The following is an 18,037-nucleotide window of genomic DNA, read 5'->3' on the forward strand; positions in this document are numbered from 1 at the left end:
GTGCAGACTTAGGGCTGCTTGTTGACTCAACATTATGACAACACTGGCCTTTGACAGTTTGGAACGTTTAGATCCTATTGTAGGACTGTGCACATGTGAGACATGTAGAGGTCTTTACCTGGGACATTTTCTAGGGATGCATGGTGGTGCCTGGCCTCTCCTGTAATGTCTGCTGCTAATAAATCCACCTCTGGCTGACTCTTTAGCTATGCAGTGTTGCTTTGGCTGGAGATCATTGAGACTTATCCACAATACTTTGTGTATTGCTCATTTTATTTTATGTATTGATTTCCTTAATTCCTATGAGGAAAGTATTTTTCACTTCCCAGTTCCTTAGGCCAGAGCTTGATACTGAAGCCCCAGGAAAAAAAGAACATAATTCTATCTCAGTTTCAGAGAAACAGAGGAGTATTTCAAATCATCAGGCAAATCACTAAAATCTAGGGGGATCAGATTTGTGTATCAGTTCCTCTTCAATGTCTTACCTGTGAAGACAAAAGGGAAACATCACCATTAGTAATCTTGAATAAATACATAGGCATCAAACACACTAATGGTTTACTCAGGATAAAAGAAATCTCTACTGCCTTCCAGAATGCCAACAGAATGTTTAGTTCTTCCTTGTTAGCCAGACATGTCTTGACGTAGTAATTACCAAAGGCTCTGAGGATGTTATCTTGCTTCTTTGATCTACATGTGTCCCATTTACTCTCATTGTAAATTTCCTCCAGGAGCCATAGTTAAACAAACACAAATCCACAAAAATGATACAGTCTATGGATATGATTAAAATACCAAAGTCCACTTGGCTTTTAGCTTGAAATTAGTGTCTCAGTGTAGAAGGTATCCCAGCTTCCCTCTTTTCTCTTTTATTCCACCCTCCCTGAATAAAAGATCTGAGTTCAGTGTGTCTCTTGGGCATCACTTGTGGCACCACATTGCATTTCTTAAGTTGAAAATTCCATGTAAGTTGCTGAATATAAACTTTACTGGAGACAGTTCATTTGTACCTCATAGATGTTATCTATCCCAGAACATAGGGAAGACATTGTTTTAAATGTCTAATAATATTCAGGTTTAGAGAAACAAACTAGCAGTGGGATTTGTGAATTGCTTTTTCCTTCTTAATAGCTGCCAAATGGGTTTATATTGCTGTCCTTGTTCATTCTTTAGTTTTATTTTTAAAGATGAATAAGACAAATTGGTGAAATGAAATTCATTTGAAAGAGAAAGCATGGTATGCAAAATGACCTCAAAGAATTACCTTTTATACCTTTGCCCTAAAATTTTTCATTCCAAAGCATATCATTTGTAGCAGAAGTTACTGGTACCTATCCTGGGTTTCCTCTGCCAGCTAGCCTACCCTGTGCTCAGCTGATGAGAGTGGAGGCTTACAGCTCCCTCCCTCTCTGGAGGATCTTGAGTCTCCTGTGGCACCAAGATCCAGGGCTGGGTGTGAGGCTCAATACTGTGGTTACAGGGTATGAGGGCATGTGGCACAGTAGCATCTTTGTCATTGGACTGGAATCAGAGGGAATTGAAAATGGTAAGGTCTCATGGCTAGATATGATATTCAGGGACATGTTCTCAATAACCACCTTCCAATTGCCTCCCAAGAATTTATTCAAAATTTGAATCTGCCAATTATCTAAACCATTCAGAGCTCTAATAGCTTAGTTGGCTCAGGAAAGGGTCTCACATATGTACAGAAGGTGTGCGTGCTCTAGTTGATTCATTAGGCCCTTCTTAACCAATAAAGGTGATGATTAAAACTGACTCTCACACGTTGCATGATAGGAGACCCTTATCACCCAGCCAGCTGATGAATATTGTGAGGTTTCTCTCTTGACCAGGAGCTAGCTAGTGTCTTTTGCTGGATGTAGCAGCCCAGCCGCTTTCCTAAGTAAGATCTCTCTTAGTACAATGCATCCTCCACAGTGTCACATGTGGCAGACCGAAGCCAGTTCCTTCTTGATCTCATATCTATAGTTCTCCTGTTTCATTTTGTCCTTTCTCTGAGAACTTTCCCTCTACAAATTACTTGCATGAGAGATCTTATCTCAGCTTCTGTTTCCATGAATACTTTACACTACACAACTATTTAGATACTAGAGGAAGTTAACTTCTGAAAACAAAAAATGTAAACCCTAAAAAAAAAAAAAAAAAAAGTAAACCCTTGGGCCACTATCCACTGAAACAGCCACTATTAGAACTAGAACTCATATCTTACAGCAAGTATTATTTTCCTATGTCTGATTACTAGAAATTAAGCTAGATAAATATGTACATGTTTAAGTCACTTAAACTAATAATTAAAAGTTTTAAATTCAGCAGAGGTGAATGTGTGTCAGCAAACTTTCATTGTGTTGCTTTACAGGTCTGGTCGTCTTCCCTCTGCCTACTTTGGCTCTCCGTTCTGCTTGATGGTTGCCAATAAAGTACAACTGAGTACCAGTTTTACATGGAAACAGGGCTTGTGGCTGTGAAGGTGTTAACACATCTGGCTGGTCCCTGTGAGGCTGCTGGTTATGGCCACATAACTATTATTCCTTCTTCACAAATGATGAAACAGACTCAGTGGCTACTGGTACTTGGCCAATAAAACATGTCTGAATGAATAAGCATTTCCTGCACATTCAAGAAACAGAGGATCCTATAGATACTTCAGTAGACATCTTTTTTTTTTTTTGTTTTGTTAGAGGTTGAGTTTTAATGGTTTCTGCTGACAGAACAAGGGATACTCTGAGAGTCAGGCTAAGCAAATGATGTTAGTAAAGGCTAATATAGAGAGGAACCATTTCTTCTTCTGCTTTAGGTTCAGCACCTGGAGCTTGTGAGTAAGACTAAAGAAAGGTAGATTAATAGCAGAAAAATAAAGTTTATTTATAAGTGCATATACGTATTGCCCCATTGTGGTAAGTGGCTCAAAGGGGCATTAGAACTTAAGGTTTTTTTTAATTAAAAGATTCCTGTATATGAGTATTTCACCTGCATGAATGTAAATATGCCATGTGTATGTAGTGCCTTTGGAGGCCAGAAGACAGATGTGGATCTCCTGGAACAAGAGTTACAGGCAGCTGTGAGCAGTCAGAGAAAGGATGCTGGAAATGGAACTCAAGATCTCTGCAAGAGCAACAAGCTCTCTTAATCACTGAGCCATTTCTCCAGTTAAATAATTTGAGATTTGTTAATACATCTATATCATGTTATACTTCACAACTGTGTACATTTAAGATAATGTACATAGATATTTAAAAAGCAAATTAAGAAATAGGTAAAGGAGAGGAGAAAGGATACTCAAGAAATACAAAATCAACTTGTTTGGAAAATTGGGATTTCAAGAAGATGATCAGGAGATAGAAAGCTTCTGATAGTGTTTATCTACACTGGTACAAGTGGTCTTTTCATTGCCTTTAGGGCTGTAAAACTTCCCTGGAAAAGGAATCTGGAATAAGTTTGCTTGTCTTTTCCCTGCTGCAAAAGCTCATGATAGAAGAGTAATTTTATGACAAATAAATAACCCCCTTGTGTTCATAGGTGTCTCCACAGCTAGAGCCTATTGTGTAGGAAATGAATGTGTGAGCACACACTGGCTAAATTACCAAAATTAAGGTAGAAGAGAAAGCACTGACCATCAGAAAAAAGACAGATAAGACACAGAAAGATGACAACAAAATATGTTATTGTCACTGTAGCACTTTTACCAGAAGGCATTAGTTAGGAATATTAGCATTCGTTGATAAATTCATTGAAAGAAAATTTGCATACTTTCAAAGATACTCCTTAAGATGCTTGTAAGTACAACCAGAAGAGAATACTTGCTTGCGGTGTGAGGGCCTCCACTATAGAAGACACATGCTGATGTGTGGTATAAGCTTCCCAAATTCTAACTTCTGGTTAAAGTAGTACTAAAGAATGTGCCATGTCACATTTCTGGTATTGCTGCCTCAAACATAGCGTTTGAATTTGTTCTTGGGGAAATAATATGACAAAATTAAGGGATATTTGCAAAATGTCTGTCCTGTCTTCTTAACTAGCAATATTAATAAAATAACAACAACGAAGGAAGGCAGTTCTAAGCTAAAAGGCACTAAAGACATACAGTACTGAATGCATCTTCCAACCTGGGTTTTTCTTTTGCTGTAAACTTTATTACTTTGAGTAGTAGTAGTAGTTTGAAAAGAAGTTTTTTAGATAGTTCCTTTATACATTGACTTCCTGATGAAAATATCCTAACACTGCTCTGACAGCAGTACAAAATTTGGCAGTTGAAATAGTGGTATATAAAAGAATTTTCACATATCTCAGGAAGTAGTACAAAAGTATTTAGGGGTAGAAACAACTGAGGTGTTGATGAGAAAGAAATTACTCCTGTGAATTTCATGGAGTGTTCCTGATCAAGAGTCTCTAGCTGACATATCTCATGGCTGTATTATATACTTAGAAACTTGTCCAACAAGCACTCACTCTTTTGCAAACCAGTCCCTTATCATCCCATCCACCCACCCACCCATCCATTCATCTATCCATCCAGCCATCTCTCTATCCCTACCCTCCTCACCCATCCACCCATCCATCCTCCCACCCATGCATCCATCATTTATGTATTTACTTGAATATGAAATGCACCCAACCCCTCCCAAGTTCATGTGTTTAATTAACACTTAGTCCTTAGCTGGTAGCACCATTTTGGGGAGGTTATAGACCCTCTGCAACTGTGGCTTCGCTCAAAGAAGAAGTTTTCTGAGGGGCAGTTTTTGAAGTTATTTCCTGATTCTTGACAAGCCTTGCCGTACTCCCACCACCAGAGGCAGAGATTCAACAGCTTCCATAATAGACTATTCCCTTTCAAACCATGAGCCAAAAATAAACCTTTCTTTACTAAAGTTGTTCTGACAGATATTTTGGTCCCAGTGAGACAAAGTAGGTAATATCCATCCATCCATCCATCCATCCATCCATCCATCCATCCATCCACTATTTTATTGGTCCCATATCTTCATCACATCCCTGATATTTATTCTTTCCAAAATAGGGAGCAGGCTTTAAGTTTAAATACCAGTGGGTACCTAGAAGGTTTTATATTAAGCTCCCATTCTCCCATTTTTTTAAATTAGTTCTTGATGCTGGATTTCTTGAATTTATCTTTATTCTTTGATTTTCTCTCTTCAAACATATTACTGGGATGTGATGTCTCTATCCATTCTCACATCACTTTCTAATATTTGGAAATTTTGCTCAAATTATCAATTTTTATAAGAAGACTATTTAAATGGCCCCTTAGTTTCAGTTTCTCCAAACTAGAGAAATGTTTATTTTATAGTAACCAGAAGATAAGGGAATTCATCTTCAAAGCATTTGTTAAAGATTTTTAGAACCATAGCTCAGTGTATTCTCATGGCTTTTCGTCTTAGTTGGGACCCTTATAGAAGCTACCTAGAAACAGAGTTAGGTGGTTTGAGGAAGCAATACAGTCAAGACATTGACATGATAGACCTCAACTCTATCTAACTCTCTAGTGCTATGGTCCAGCAAGAATATGCACTTCAGTCATCCAAGCAGAAGGTGAGGGAGTCCAATGTTCTTTAGTCACTATCTGTGAGTTGCTTCCAGGAGTTGTAACTGCTACTCAAGACTGAGTTCTCTGGCATCTGGAAGTCAGATGCAAGAGCTCTACAATATCAAAGTAGAGGGAAACAGTGGCATGTACAGTGTCCAAAGTTTACCTGGCCCAAGGTATCTGAGGCACCTTTACAATTATGTTTGAGGAATAAACTCTCACCTCTAGGGGTTCTATCATATGTTATGTTTCCATCACTTTCTACTGTGTTTATTTTGTTGTGTTTGTTGTAGTGCTAGAAACCAGCCCATGTCCATGCCCATGCCCATGCCTATGTTAGGTGAATTACCTACCACTTAGGTATGTTCTCAGCATTATTTCTTTTTTTTGGGGGGATAGGGTCTTGTTATATAGCCTCGCCCAAACCAAGATTGCAATGTAGGTTGCAATCTTCTGCCTCAACAGTGCTGAAATTATAGGTATGTGCTACTTATACCCACTCTTGAAAAGTTTTTCTTTTTCTTTTTTTCTTTACAGATTTGTACTTTCAAACCAATATTGTTGGTTTTCACTTTAAAATCTGATTCTGGGCTTGATCCCGGGCCTTGAATGTGTACTAGAATTCTCTTTAATAAACGTAATGGTGCACATCTAGTAAATTTTTGACGATATTTAAAACTGCCACGTGGCCTACTACACTTTTAATGAAGGTTGGGCATTTATATGGGTCACCTGCCATCACCGCAAAACGAAAGGGTGTCTGATACAACTCAGGATATTTACAGCTGTGATAGCAAAAACTGATCTTTAGAAACAAAGTCTTCATGGATAGAGTGCTTTGCCTTTGATGGAAATACGTACTTTTTCCCAACTCTGGACTCTGGACCACAGAGCACTTATCCCAGGAGGCAACTGCTGTGACTTAGTTTCTGAGGGATGCCTCCATTGCTTGAGCTTTCTCCGTGATGTACTTTTGGAAAGGCATCATGAAGTCTTCAAAGTCCACCTCGTATGTGAACCTCTCCCTCCGCATTTCCCTCTTCCTGATCAGCTCTGCTGTTGTGGCTTCAGGACTCCAAATCTTAAAGAAACAGCCAAAATCAAGGCAGTTGTTATAATTATGGCCAGTGATTTTTACCCTCATACATATTTTTAACTATGCACATGCTAGCTGAGTACTCTATGCATGAATCACATCTCCAACCTGAGAAAACTTCCCATAGTCAACCGGAACTACCAAGTATACATTGGAAGTGCATGTTACTGTTTTCCGCTATATTATCACCTCAGCGGTTGTGTGGACATCACTATTTCTCGTGAGGCCCACCTAGGAACAGAGATCATGAAATGCTCTTTAGTTCCTTCTCTAGTTACCTCTGGGCCAACTGCTATTAGTTCCATGATATCAAAATGCAAGATCAAAAAATTAGGAAGTCCCTTATTTCTAATGTAAAAGTCAAATTATTTTTGTAACAGAAGGCAGAAAGCATGGCTGGATGGGTACTGGAAAGATAACTCCTTTCCCCTTTCTCCTTTACCTATTTAAGGGAAAATATTCTAGGATACTAAAGAGTTTGTTCAGCCTTGGTGGCATGAAGATTCCATAAGTATTTGTAAGGAGTAGGGGGTTTGAAAAGTTATAATACCAAAAATAGAATATGATGACTGAATGGCTATAAGGGATGCCATTAGCCAAAGACCACTGCAGTCTTATGAGGAGAATGTAAGTACTAGCATAGAAATAGTAAGAAATGGAAGAGATGTTGGTAATTAAAAGGTGGTCTTCTGAGATGAATGTGGCAGAGCATAGCCAGGGGACCACTCAAGCAGTAACTGTGGAAGATGGACACAGACGATCAGTGTAGTCAGCATATGAGAACAGCGCTGTGCTGTTACAGAGGCTATCCCCTAGACACTTACCCTTGGTGGGATAAATGTGATATCAACTTTCTTAGTGTAACCACTGGTAATCAGGGAATTGAGGTAAACCACATTGTCCTTGTGTGGTTTCTTTTCCTCTGTTATTGCTGGTACAGCATAAATCGATGACAGAGTTTCCTGAAAAAAATATTTTTAAAAGTATAAATTGCTAAAATTAAGCATTCATTAATATCCTTTTGTCTAGATTTTACTTTGAAATGTTGAAAGAAGGAAAGTGCTAAAATTTGAGATATGATAGAATGTTATAAATACTATAACTGCAGATATGGAGCGATGCTTAGCTTGCCTTTCTGAGAGTCACTTAGTCATATCAGAGACAGTTAACATGAGTTTTCAATATCTCTATCTCTGAGCTATAGCTATTTACACGACGGACTCCTGGTAAAACGATGGTGTCTCTAGTAGGAGATGCAATTGCTACAGTTAGTTCGTGCCTGGGACTTGATCCCTTCCGCCCACTTTCTTTACCCAGCTCATTCCCTGCTGTCGACATTCCCCAGCCTCCAATGTGATGGCATTAGGGGTTTTATTTCTTGACTCTCATTGATTTTTTTTCTGCCTTATACAAGGATCTTCAGTGAACCATCTGCTCCCCCAAAGAAACTTCCAGCTTGGAAATGCACTTGGGGCATCCTTACTAACAGCAATGTCTTCTTCATCGTCTTCCCTCTCTGTTTGGGGTGTATCAGTGAATCTGTATAATTCAGGAACATGTACATGCAAATTCAATACCAGTTTTTTTTCAATATCCTTATAATTGAGTGACTCATTTGTATTTCATGTGGACTCTGTTTACAATGAATATTTAGTAGTCTTCAGTACTGGTAATTCTCTTGCTAGGTATATCTATATAACTAGTAATTTTCTTGCTAGGTATATCTACATAACTACTGTCAGAGGTGCACACGGCATGCCCTCTTCCCGTGTTGTGCAATGTTATAACCTAAGGCCACTGCCACCCTGAGACTTTATGGATTTCCCATTACTATTTGATAGTCAAGCTTCTTTTTGTTTTTACCTCTTCTTTCTTAACATCCGTGCCTTCAGTCTTCAGTTTAGGAAGCTTGCCTTTCAGTTTTTGATTATCTATTGGTTTAGGCAGGTTATCTAACTTTTCTTTTATCATATCAATTATTCTGTAATCAGCATATGCCCTCGCAATATCCATGGCAGTATGCCCTGTTTCAAACAAAAACATAAATTGAAAGTTACAATTAAGCAATCTAATGATAAACCATGTAGAAAAAAATCAGCATGTTAGCATATGGTGGTGTGAATTCACGGAGCACGATAGAAATTCTCCAGAAGGATCTCACTACTGAGTTCCAGCACTCCAAGAGCCATTTACTAATACAAATTCTTTCTTAAATCTTTTAACTATGTATCTTAAATGTAGCGAGAAATATTAAATTACATTTTAATATTAAATTGGTTGTCTTCCCCCCACCCCTGTCCCTCACACATATCTATTTTGTGATGAATTTCAAATGGCCTGGGAAATGCTCAGAAGTGCTCTTGTCAGACATTATTTTACCGCCAACATCACCAGGCCCTACTAAACCAATGCAACATAACCAACGACATACTACCTGTGATTCAGGTACCATGCCAAAGGCAGTATGAGTTCCAATTAAGAAAAAGACACCTCTGAACAGCGTTACAGCATGTATCTTAGCGCTATAAAGACCCAAGTGAGACATTTGTCCAATTTTTAAGAGAAAAATCAAGGTTTACAGTCTTTAAATGGCCAGTTATTAAAATAAGGGCATTAGTGGTGACTAAGCATGACCTGCAAAATGGTCTCCGTTAAGAACTAACAACATGAAACTACTGCAGAAATCAAATGTTTAGAAGTACATGAACAAGGCCAATAGCAATTGTGATATTTGGGCAGGGAAAGTAGGAGCCTCGAACCTACACAAAGAACTACAGGAATTCTGAGGGTGGGAGAAATAGTCTTCCCCAGGGCAAGGCACACCAGTTAGTTTTCCAATACTATATGCTCATCTCTGAAACATATATACAAGTAACATTATACAGACTGAGCAGGTTGTATTTGTTTAGAAATGTCTGTGTGTGTTTAACAACGATTAAAGAAAAAGAGATCACAAATTTGAAAAAGAACAAAGTGAGGGGAGTACATGGACAGTTTTAGAGTAGGAAAAGGAAAGGGAAATCATGTAACTATATTATAACATAAAAAATTAAAAACTATAAGGAGCTTCAAATATGCTAATTTTGCCACCAGAGATAAACTTTTGTATGCACTGGAAATTATTTAATTAATAATAGTATTCTAAGTTTACTTTGTGTATATATAAATACACTGATTTTATATTATATATGTTTAGACATGTGAATTACCAATATATGTCTGTTATTTTGGTACATATACAATATGCATGGTACTAAGATATTCTTTTGTAATCATCCAATTAACGCATACAGTAAGGATTAGGAAAAAGGAACTTACAGCAATGTAATAGAAAACTTTCTGTCATTTGAACTTAATGAATAATAACAACAACAATAATAATAATAATAGTAGTAATAATAAAACATTTGGGCTTGTGGTTCATGGTTCCTTCTGTTTTAGGAGGCTTTTAAAAAAAACTTAACTTTGAAAAAAATGTCAGTCCACAAAGATTGCAAACATGAAGAGCTGAGTTTTTATATCAATGATTTGAAAATTCTAGGTATCAGATATAACTTTCTTAATACTTAATGAAGGCTTAAGTTTCTATAAGTTCCAAGGAAACCATGTCTCTACAAGAACAAAACTGACAGATTTTCTATTTAAAATCAATCCCCCTTTCTTGCTGCAACCATCAGTAACACAAATGCATACCTCTTCTATTTTCAATCTGGAATTTGGCGCCAATGTCAAGTAGGTATTTTACAGTATCCAGTCTACAGCTTTCAATGGCTCTACTTAACGGAGTAGAGTTGTTGATAGATGTTGCATCTATTACAGCTCCAGATTTAACAAGAAGCTCAACAATGTCCTGCTGGCCAGCATGGCATGCAAAATGAAGTGGAGTCCACAGAAAATTATCTGTTGCATTGACATTTGCCCTGTATAACAAGACAGATACTCTAATTAAGAATTTTAGTTGTTTCAAACATTGGAACCGAAAATCTGAAAGAATTTCAGACAGTTTTACTCTTATTAATTTAATCAATCAGAAGAGCTGTGAGGAAAGTAAACTGTGTAAATTTTCTTATGTTTTCATATGCCCCAAATATTTTTTCTTTTGTTTTGTGTTTTGCATTATTGGGCAGCCTTAACTTCCTTTGTGCATATGTGTGTGTGTGTATACATACATACATATATATGTATATATATATACAATATATATTTAATATATAGTAGCTTTAAGAGTTATTTAGGTGCTAAGGGTTTCCTTTCTTGCAAAGGTTAAAGTCATGGAAAATTCTAAATCTATTTCAATGAAGATAAAAGCTGGGCAAAAAGATAAAATGTACATTATTCCACTTTGTGTCTACTTTCTCTGCATGTTCTGAAATTTGAATGAATGTTCATTATTTTTAAACCTAAACACTGTAATGTATTATATTTAAAGTTTTAGTCCTCATTAGAACTTCACTACTCAAGTTATTTTTTACTTTGTCTTTTGATAATATGCAAATGAGTCTTTGACATGAAACACTGTAATAACATTAAATGTCTTTCTTTTCTGAAGTATTTGTAATAATTGTGCTCATAAGAGCATTACATATTTTAACTTAATTATTCATTTTAGAATTTGTATCTAGGTCCTATTAGAGTCGATTGCACTCTTGGGGAAACCGAGGCATAGTAGTAGTCAGAAACTTGCTTCCAGTTATATAACTGTGACAGAAGCAGCAATTAAACAAACCAATCGTTTTAGCTTTAAGAGATAATAGAAAAGACCATGCATTAAAGATCTTTGTAATGAAGCAAGGTGGTCTCTTCTGTCTGGAGATGGGTGGTGGGAAATGGAGAGGTAGGTTTGCCACAGTTTGTCACTGTGGCAGCTGTCCTACTTGTATTCGTTGTGGCCCTCCATAAAAGATGAGGTAGGTTAAAAGGTGACTCCACACTATGGCACCATCCAGTATGACCCTATGGCAAAACCTAACTGCCCAGTCCCTAGCAAGAAGCAAGAGAAGGCAACGAGAAGAAATCACCCCAGAATGAAAACTCTTCACCTCCACTTTGTGATCATCTTGGTGGGTCTCAGCACTCACTATCCCATGTCTCCCCTTGCCTGCAACCCTCTTGTCCAGGCATTTGGGCTGTCCATTGCGGGGGTGAGGGTGGGGCCACAACAAAGCCCTAAATCTGAAAGCATACCCCTTTTCAAGAAGAAACTTGACGGCATCCATGTTGCCGGTGGCGCACGCTGTCATGAGGGGTGTCTTGTAAGTACGGTCCTTCATATCCACTGGTATTCCTGCTTCAAAGGCCTTTTTCAGAGAGGCCAGGTCTCCCGCCTTGGTGATAAAATTAATATTTTCGAAGACCTTCCCTGGATCATCGACGTACCACCCCGAATCGTCCTGGATGGGGTGCTCTGGCGGATGATCCCGGTTGAACCTGGTGTAGTCTGTGAGGTTCTGGTAAGTCTCTATCATGTAGTAGGGCGGGCCCCCGTCCGGCCTCCGAGGAAAGGCCATCTCAGGAATGGTGCAGATGGGGAGAGGAAGAACAAACCTGCCTTTCTTTGGCTTTTTGCCCAATCCCTTTTTCTTTTTCTTAGGCCCGAAAGATCCCAAGACATAAGACTTGCTTAAGTATTTGGTTCCCTTAAAGAACTCGTTAATGTTGACCCCACCTCCCCGGCTTTTTTCGTGCATTTGAGCGATGGAAAGCAGCTGATCCGAGGTGGCATAGTCTTGTCTTTCTTCCAGGGTCCCCACGAAGTCATCTTTGCTGACTACGCCATCGCCCCTGTCCACGAAGGAAAAGGCTTCCCGAAGTACAGTCTCATGCTCCAGAGACCAGTCATGCAGCCTGAGGGCCCAGATTGGGTTAGGATTTTTGACTCCTGGCTTGGCAAGTTTAGCCGCAGTCCGCTCTGCTCGACGTATTTCTTTGCTGGCAGCTTTGAAACCTCCCTCTTTTGCCAAAGCTCGAGGTGTTTTATGTTCCAAATTTTTCCATTTCAGGTCACATCCTAAAAAAAAAGAAGAGCATCACTGTTAAGAATGTGCCAAAGTTATCTGCTTGGCCCCACAAAATGACACTCGCAACTGTTTTCTTGACTTCATGTAGTTAGTCAGAAGTTTTGTTCTTAAAATTGTTGTATAAAGAACACAGCCATTTGTAATTACCAAAAGAGCAATTTATTTTCCTGAGAGCTTCACTTGAGTACATTCTGAGGGACAAGTTTACAATATGTATCTGATCATAGACAACTTAGATAAAATGTAGATGTTTGAAATAAATTTCAATGGGATTTTTGCTGGGAGATGATGCTAACAGGGAAAAAGGGAAGGTACCCTAGAGTTCAGTAAGAAGTTTCCTGATCCAAACAGCTTGCACAGGACTCCATCAGTTCAGAATACATCAGGATGCCTGCTTCTTTTTCAATACAAAGCCTTTTACATGATGAAACAATATTTCATGTTTTCTCCATTAACTGAAGATAATCTATCCTAATTTGCTGTTTTGTGGTAAGAATCATGGGGAAAACAGGTGAAAAACTAATTTAATAAAAGTTGAACATTTCAGTGTTTGCATATAAGATCAATATCAAAATTCATTATTTTAATTCCTTACTTAAAATAAAAAAATTAAAATATCTGAGCATGATTAACTATCAGGGAATGCTTATTACTACCAAGAAGGCTATAATGTGTCTTGAGATTGTATAAATAATTCCATCTATGATGACTTCTTTCTGGTTTTTAATCTAGAGGAGGGCTGGGGAGCTGTTTTGACAACATGACATAATAGAAACCTACGGGTGGCTCTGTGGGAACACTTATCTTTATTTCTTAGAAAAAAAAGATGACAGTGATATGCTAGCTTTGTCAGACATCAGGGTTCTTCTTTTATGTGTTGGGGAGAAGAGAAGACACCCAGAAATATAATCAACCCTCCGCCCCCCCCAAAAGGGGGAAAAGACAATGAAATGATCAACAATGGTCTTCAGTTCGTTCTTTATTAGAATTGTCAAAAATTTATATTTATACGAAGGTTATCTTAGTAGAAATTAAGAAACATAATGGCTATTACAAATAAAGTTGATATGAACACGGTTGAGCAAATGTCCTTGTTGTATACTTGAGCATCTTTTGGATATATATACCTAGGAGTGGTATAGCTGGATCTTAAGGTAGTACTATTCCTAGTTGTCTGAGAAAGTGCCAGATAGATTTCCAAAGTGATTGGAAAAGTTTACATTCCTGCTGGCAATGGAGAAGGGTTGCTCTTCTCCGCATCCTCTCCAGAATGTGTTGTCACTTACGTTTCTGATCTTAGCCATTCTGATGGGTGTAAGGTGAAATCTTAGGGTCATTTTGATTTACATTTCCCTGATGACTAAGGATGTTGAGCATTTCTTTAAGTGTTTCTCTGCCATTCAATGTTCCTCTATTGAGAATTCTCTGTTTAGCTCTGTACCTCATTTTTAAATTGGATTACTTGATTTTTTGCTGTTTAACTTCTTAAGTTCTTTATATACTCTAGATATTAGCCCTCTGTCAGATAGAGGGTTGGTGAAGATCCTTTCCCAGTCTGTCGGCTGCCATTTTGTTCTGATGACAGTGGAAACAACCCGGATGTCCCTCAGTTGAGGAATGGATACAGAAACTGTGGTACATTTACATAATGGAATACTACTCAGCAATTAAAAACGAAGAAATCATGAAATTTGCAGGCAAATTGTGGGAACTAGAAAAGATCATCATGAGTGAGGTATCCCAGAAGCAGAAAGACACATGTCGTACATACTCACTTATAAGTGGATATTAGACATATAATATAGGATAATCATACTAAAATCTGTACACGTAAGGAAGCCAATCATGAAGTAGGACCCTGGGTAAGATGCTCAATCTTCATTCAGAAAGGCAAACGAGATGGACATCAGAAGAGGGAGAAAACAGGGAACAGAACAGGAGCCTATCACAGAGGGCCTCTGAAAGATTCTACCCAGTAGGGTATCAAAACATATGCTGATATTCATAGCCAAATTTTGGGCAGAGTGCAGGGAATCTTAAGAAAGAAGGGGGCAATTGAAAGACCTGAAGGGAACAAGGAGCTCCACAGGAGAGCAACAGAATAAAAAAATCTGGGCACAGGAGTCTTTTCTGAGACTGATACTCCAAACAAGGACCATGCATGGAGATAACTTAGAACCCCTACACAGAAGTAGCCCATGGCAGCTCAGTGTCCAAGAGGGTTCCCCAATAATAGGAACAGGGACAGGACCATCTCTGACATGAACTCATGAGCTGGCTTTTTGATTACCTCCAACTGAGGGGGAAGTAGCCTTACCAGTCCACAGAGGAAGACAAAGAAGCCTGTCTTGATGAGAGCTGATAGACTAGGGTGAGATGGAAGGGGAGGAGGACCTCCCCTATCACGGGACTTGGGGAGGGGCATAGGAGAAGAGGAGGGAAGGTGGTGTTGGGAGGGGATGTGGGAGAGGACTACAGCTGGGATACAAAGTGAATAAACTGTAATTAATAAAAATAAAAAAAGGAAAAAAACCCTAATGGGAGTATGTAAAAACGGAAGTTTTGAAAGTTTTAAACTAGACAGTTTTAAGAACAGTCATTTACTTGGAAAGTGACTCAGGAAGGCCCCAGGAGGAATTCCATGGCATGGTAATGCCACAGACATCCTGCTGCTTTGGAGTAATTATTTTGCTTTGTCTGGAATCTTAAACCCACGACACCTCTCAAGCCAGTTCTTTTGTGCTCACCCCAGAACTAGGAGCTAAGAGATTTTAAACCCACTTTAGCTTGTCCTCCTAATAAGGAAACCTTTTGGTGGTTAAAAGACTGGTATTCCCTCTAATCTTGTCTGGTGGTACTTCCAAACACTCCTCAGCTCTCAGAGCATAGTCAGACATTTGTTTTAGGAAAACATTTTAGGATTCATCCAGGAAGATGTATTGTCTCTATATCACTAGGTCAGGCCTTTGTGCATAATTCAGGTTTCCATCCTTTGCTTCCCAGGGAAGCATCCCAGTGTTTTATTCTAGGGCACACCATCAGTAGAGTACACATGTGATGACATTTGTCTCAGCAAGAAATCGTTAAACATATTAAAGATGATGAAGACTGACCTGGCCTTAAGAGATTAAACATTTAGAAATTTACATTGTTAAATGAAATATCAGAATAAAATGTTGATAGTGACAGATTTAAAAATAAGACTAATTAGATAGTTTGCTGGGCAAAACAGTGCATATGAAATAGTCTTCTTATTTGTTAAAACAGTTTACTATTGGGAGGAGTATGAGCTTATAAAAGTAAAACCAGATCAATATTATTAGTCAAATGGGCCTGCTAATCATACATATTAATGGTTCTAAAATTTATTTGTGGGGGGCAGAAACAGAAAACACTGTTTTACTATACAATTGTATAAATTTTTTTTCAATTTTTCATAAACTAGACAAAAAAGAAAAACCCAAAATTCCACAAAGTGCAAATACATTCTACTGGAATTAAACTTTGGAGTACACTCAATAGTGAGTAACTGACAAGGAGACATCAGTGTTGTTTAATTTAGCTAGTTTGTATTTTATTGTAACAAATTTTCTAAGCTATGGTGAGCACTAGATAACATATGTTCCTATGCTGCAAGAAAATCTACAAAATAAGTGTTGTTTATATATCATATTTTCATACATCTTTTCATTTCGTTTCCCATAAAGTATCTTCTTTGTAACTACAAATCACCCAGAAATCTATTTTTAATTTGACATGTATTTTAAAAAGGAAGTAAAAAGGTAAGATAAAATTATTTTCATGGTTTGTCTTTCTTGAGATCGATGTTGGGAATCCTAAAATAAGAATATTTGTCAATTATAAACATTTTAATATTTAGTTAACACGTGAAAATCAAATTCACTTGACTTAGGTTTTAATTCTTCTTATTACTAGATTTATAATTCAGTGAACAACTGCATAAAAAAACAAATTCAATTTTCAGCCTACATTGTGTGAAGATTGTAACTGAAAACTAAGTAGATGATAGGTAAGAAGCCTGAATTCTCTAATCATTTATGGCACGGGTAGCCCATAAACACATTAAACAAAACTATCATCAGTTTTACCTCGCTGAGCTATGTATTTGCAGCAATCCGCAAAGCCACCCATGGCAGCATAGTGAAGTGGTGTGTTCCCGTTCATGCCGATTAACCCAAAGTCACTATTGTAGGCAAACAGCAGCTTCAATATCTGCAAAATGAACAAGAGGAAAATAGGAATGGCCATTTGCTAGAAGACTGGCAGCCAGACCTGTGCTAGCCAATCTTTTGTCTATTACCACATGTGGATGTTGAAAATTCAAAATGTTCCCTAAGGGGTCAGAATGTTCAGGAGCATCACAAGGCACACAACAAGCAAGGAGGTGAGAATGTGATGACATTTTCCTCCCCATAAGTAGATCATATGAGACTTGAAGATTTCAGTAGCTATCAGAGGCATTACATAGCATAGTCACAAGTGGCAGGATTTTTGTATCACAGTCAACTACATAAAAAACATTACCAGTAATGTTCAGTGACTAACTTAGCAAATATATAGAAAAGTTAGCAAATAAATAAAAATGGTAAAGAGTCAGGATACGTGGTCAGAGTTAAAGTTTTATATTTGGGAAAATAAAGATAAAACAACATAAGTAACTTAGAAAATAACTTATATGAAAAGGAAAAAAAAAGAATAAAGCTTTAACAGTCAAATTTAAAGTAAAGAACAATTATTACATCAAAAAAGCCTCCTTTGGCAGCAAAATGAGCAGCGTGGAGTCTTTCATAGTCAAATGTGTTCACTTCACCTCCTCTTTCCAATATGCCTCGAACTAGTTCCACCACCCCTTCTCTTGCTGATTCCATCAAAGCTGTGCGCCCTGTGGCCTGGACACAAAACAGATCAAATGTTGTTTACACTTTAATGCAAAACCATGGTCAATTCAACAAGGGTTGAATTCTTTGGTAGCTTTATGCTTTATGCTAAGAAGTTTAATGATCTACATTTTATTGGTTTCACTTTCAGAAAAGAAAGCATTCAGTTAGCATTGTGTGACTATCTGAAATGAAATTATATTGCCTGAAATCAAGGTTGTTCTGAATACCCCTGTAAGAAAGTCATGCAAACATGTATGTGTCTACAAAGAAAGCAGAGTATAAAATGAAAAGGAGAGAGGAGTAGTATGCTAAACATAGGTAGCATTCATTTTCTAATGAGAAGAAAATCTATTTCTAAATGTCTGGAAATGATCATTACAAAACTGAAAACCCCATATTAGCCAGTTGAAAAGAGGAGTCAAAAAATACATATAAGAGGCAACAGAATTTTCTTTCTATGGAG

The 18,037-nt window shown here is 37.8% G+C and overlaps 1 protein-coding gene across 1 annotated transcript in view; it reads right to left on the bottom strand.

Annotated features, from left to right (window-relative positions):
- Positions 1 to 271: 271 nt before the first annotated feature.
- Ankef1 (ankyrin repeat and EF-hand domain containing 1) overlaps positions 272 to 18,037 on the bottom strand; it is a 29,404-nt gene continuing 11,638 nt past the window's right edge. Inside the window, exons 5-12 of the mRNA XM_021664752.2 lie at positions 17,434 to 17,583; positions 16,783 to 16,906; positions 11,841 to 12,663; positions 10,350 to 10,576; positions 8,520 to 8,680; positions 7,481 to 7,618; positions 6,422 to 6,641; positions 272 to 485 (exon numbers count right to left, since the gene is read on the bottom strand). Of these exons, the coding sequence (XP_021520427.1) occupies positions 6,483 to 6,641; positions 7,481 to 7,618; positions 8,520 to 8,680; positions 10,350 to 10,576; positions 11,841 to 12,663; positions 16,783 to 16,906; positions 17,434 to 17,583 (1,782 nt within the window). The 3' untranslated portion in view covers positions 272 to 485; positions 6,422 to 6,482. The remainder of the gene's footprint in view (positions 486 to 6,421; positions 6,642 to 7,480; positions 7,619 to 8,519; positions 8,681 to 10,349; positions 10,577 to 11,840; positions 12,664 to 16,782; positions 16,907 to 17,433; positions 17,584 to 18,037) is intronic.

The sequence above is a fragment of the Meriones unguiculatus genome, chromosome 4 (genome assembly GCF_030254825.1).
Source record: "Meriones unguiculatus strain TT.TT164.6M chromosome 4, Bangor_MerUng_6.1, whole genome shotgun sequence".
NCBI lineage: Eukaryota > Metazoa > Chordata > Mammalia > Rodentia > Muridae > Meriones > Meriones unguiculatus.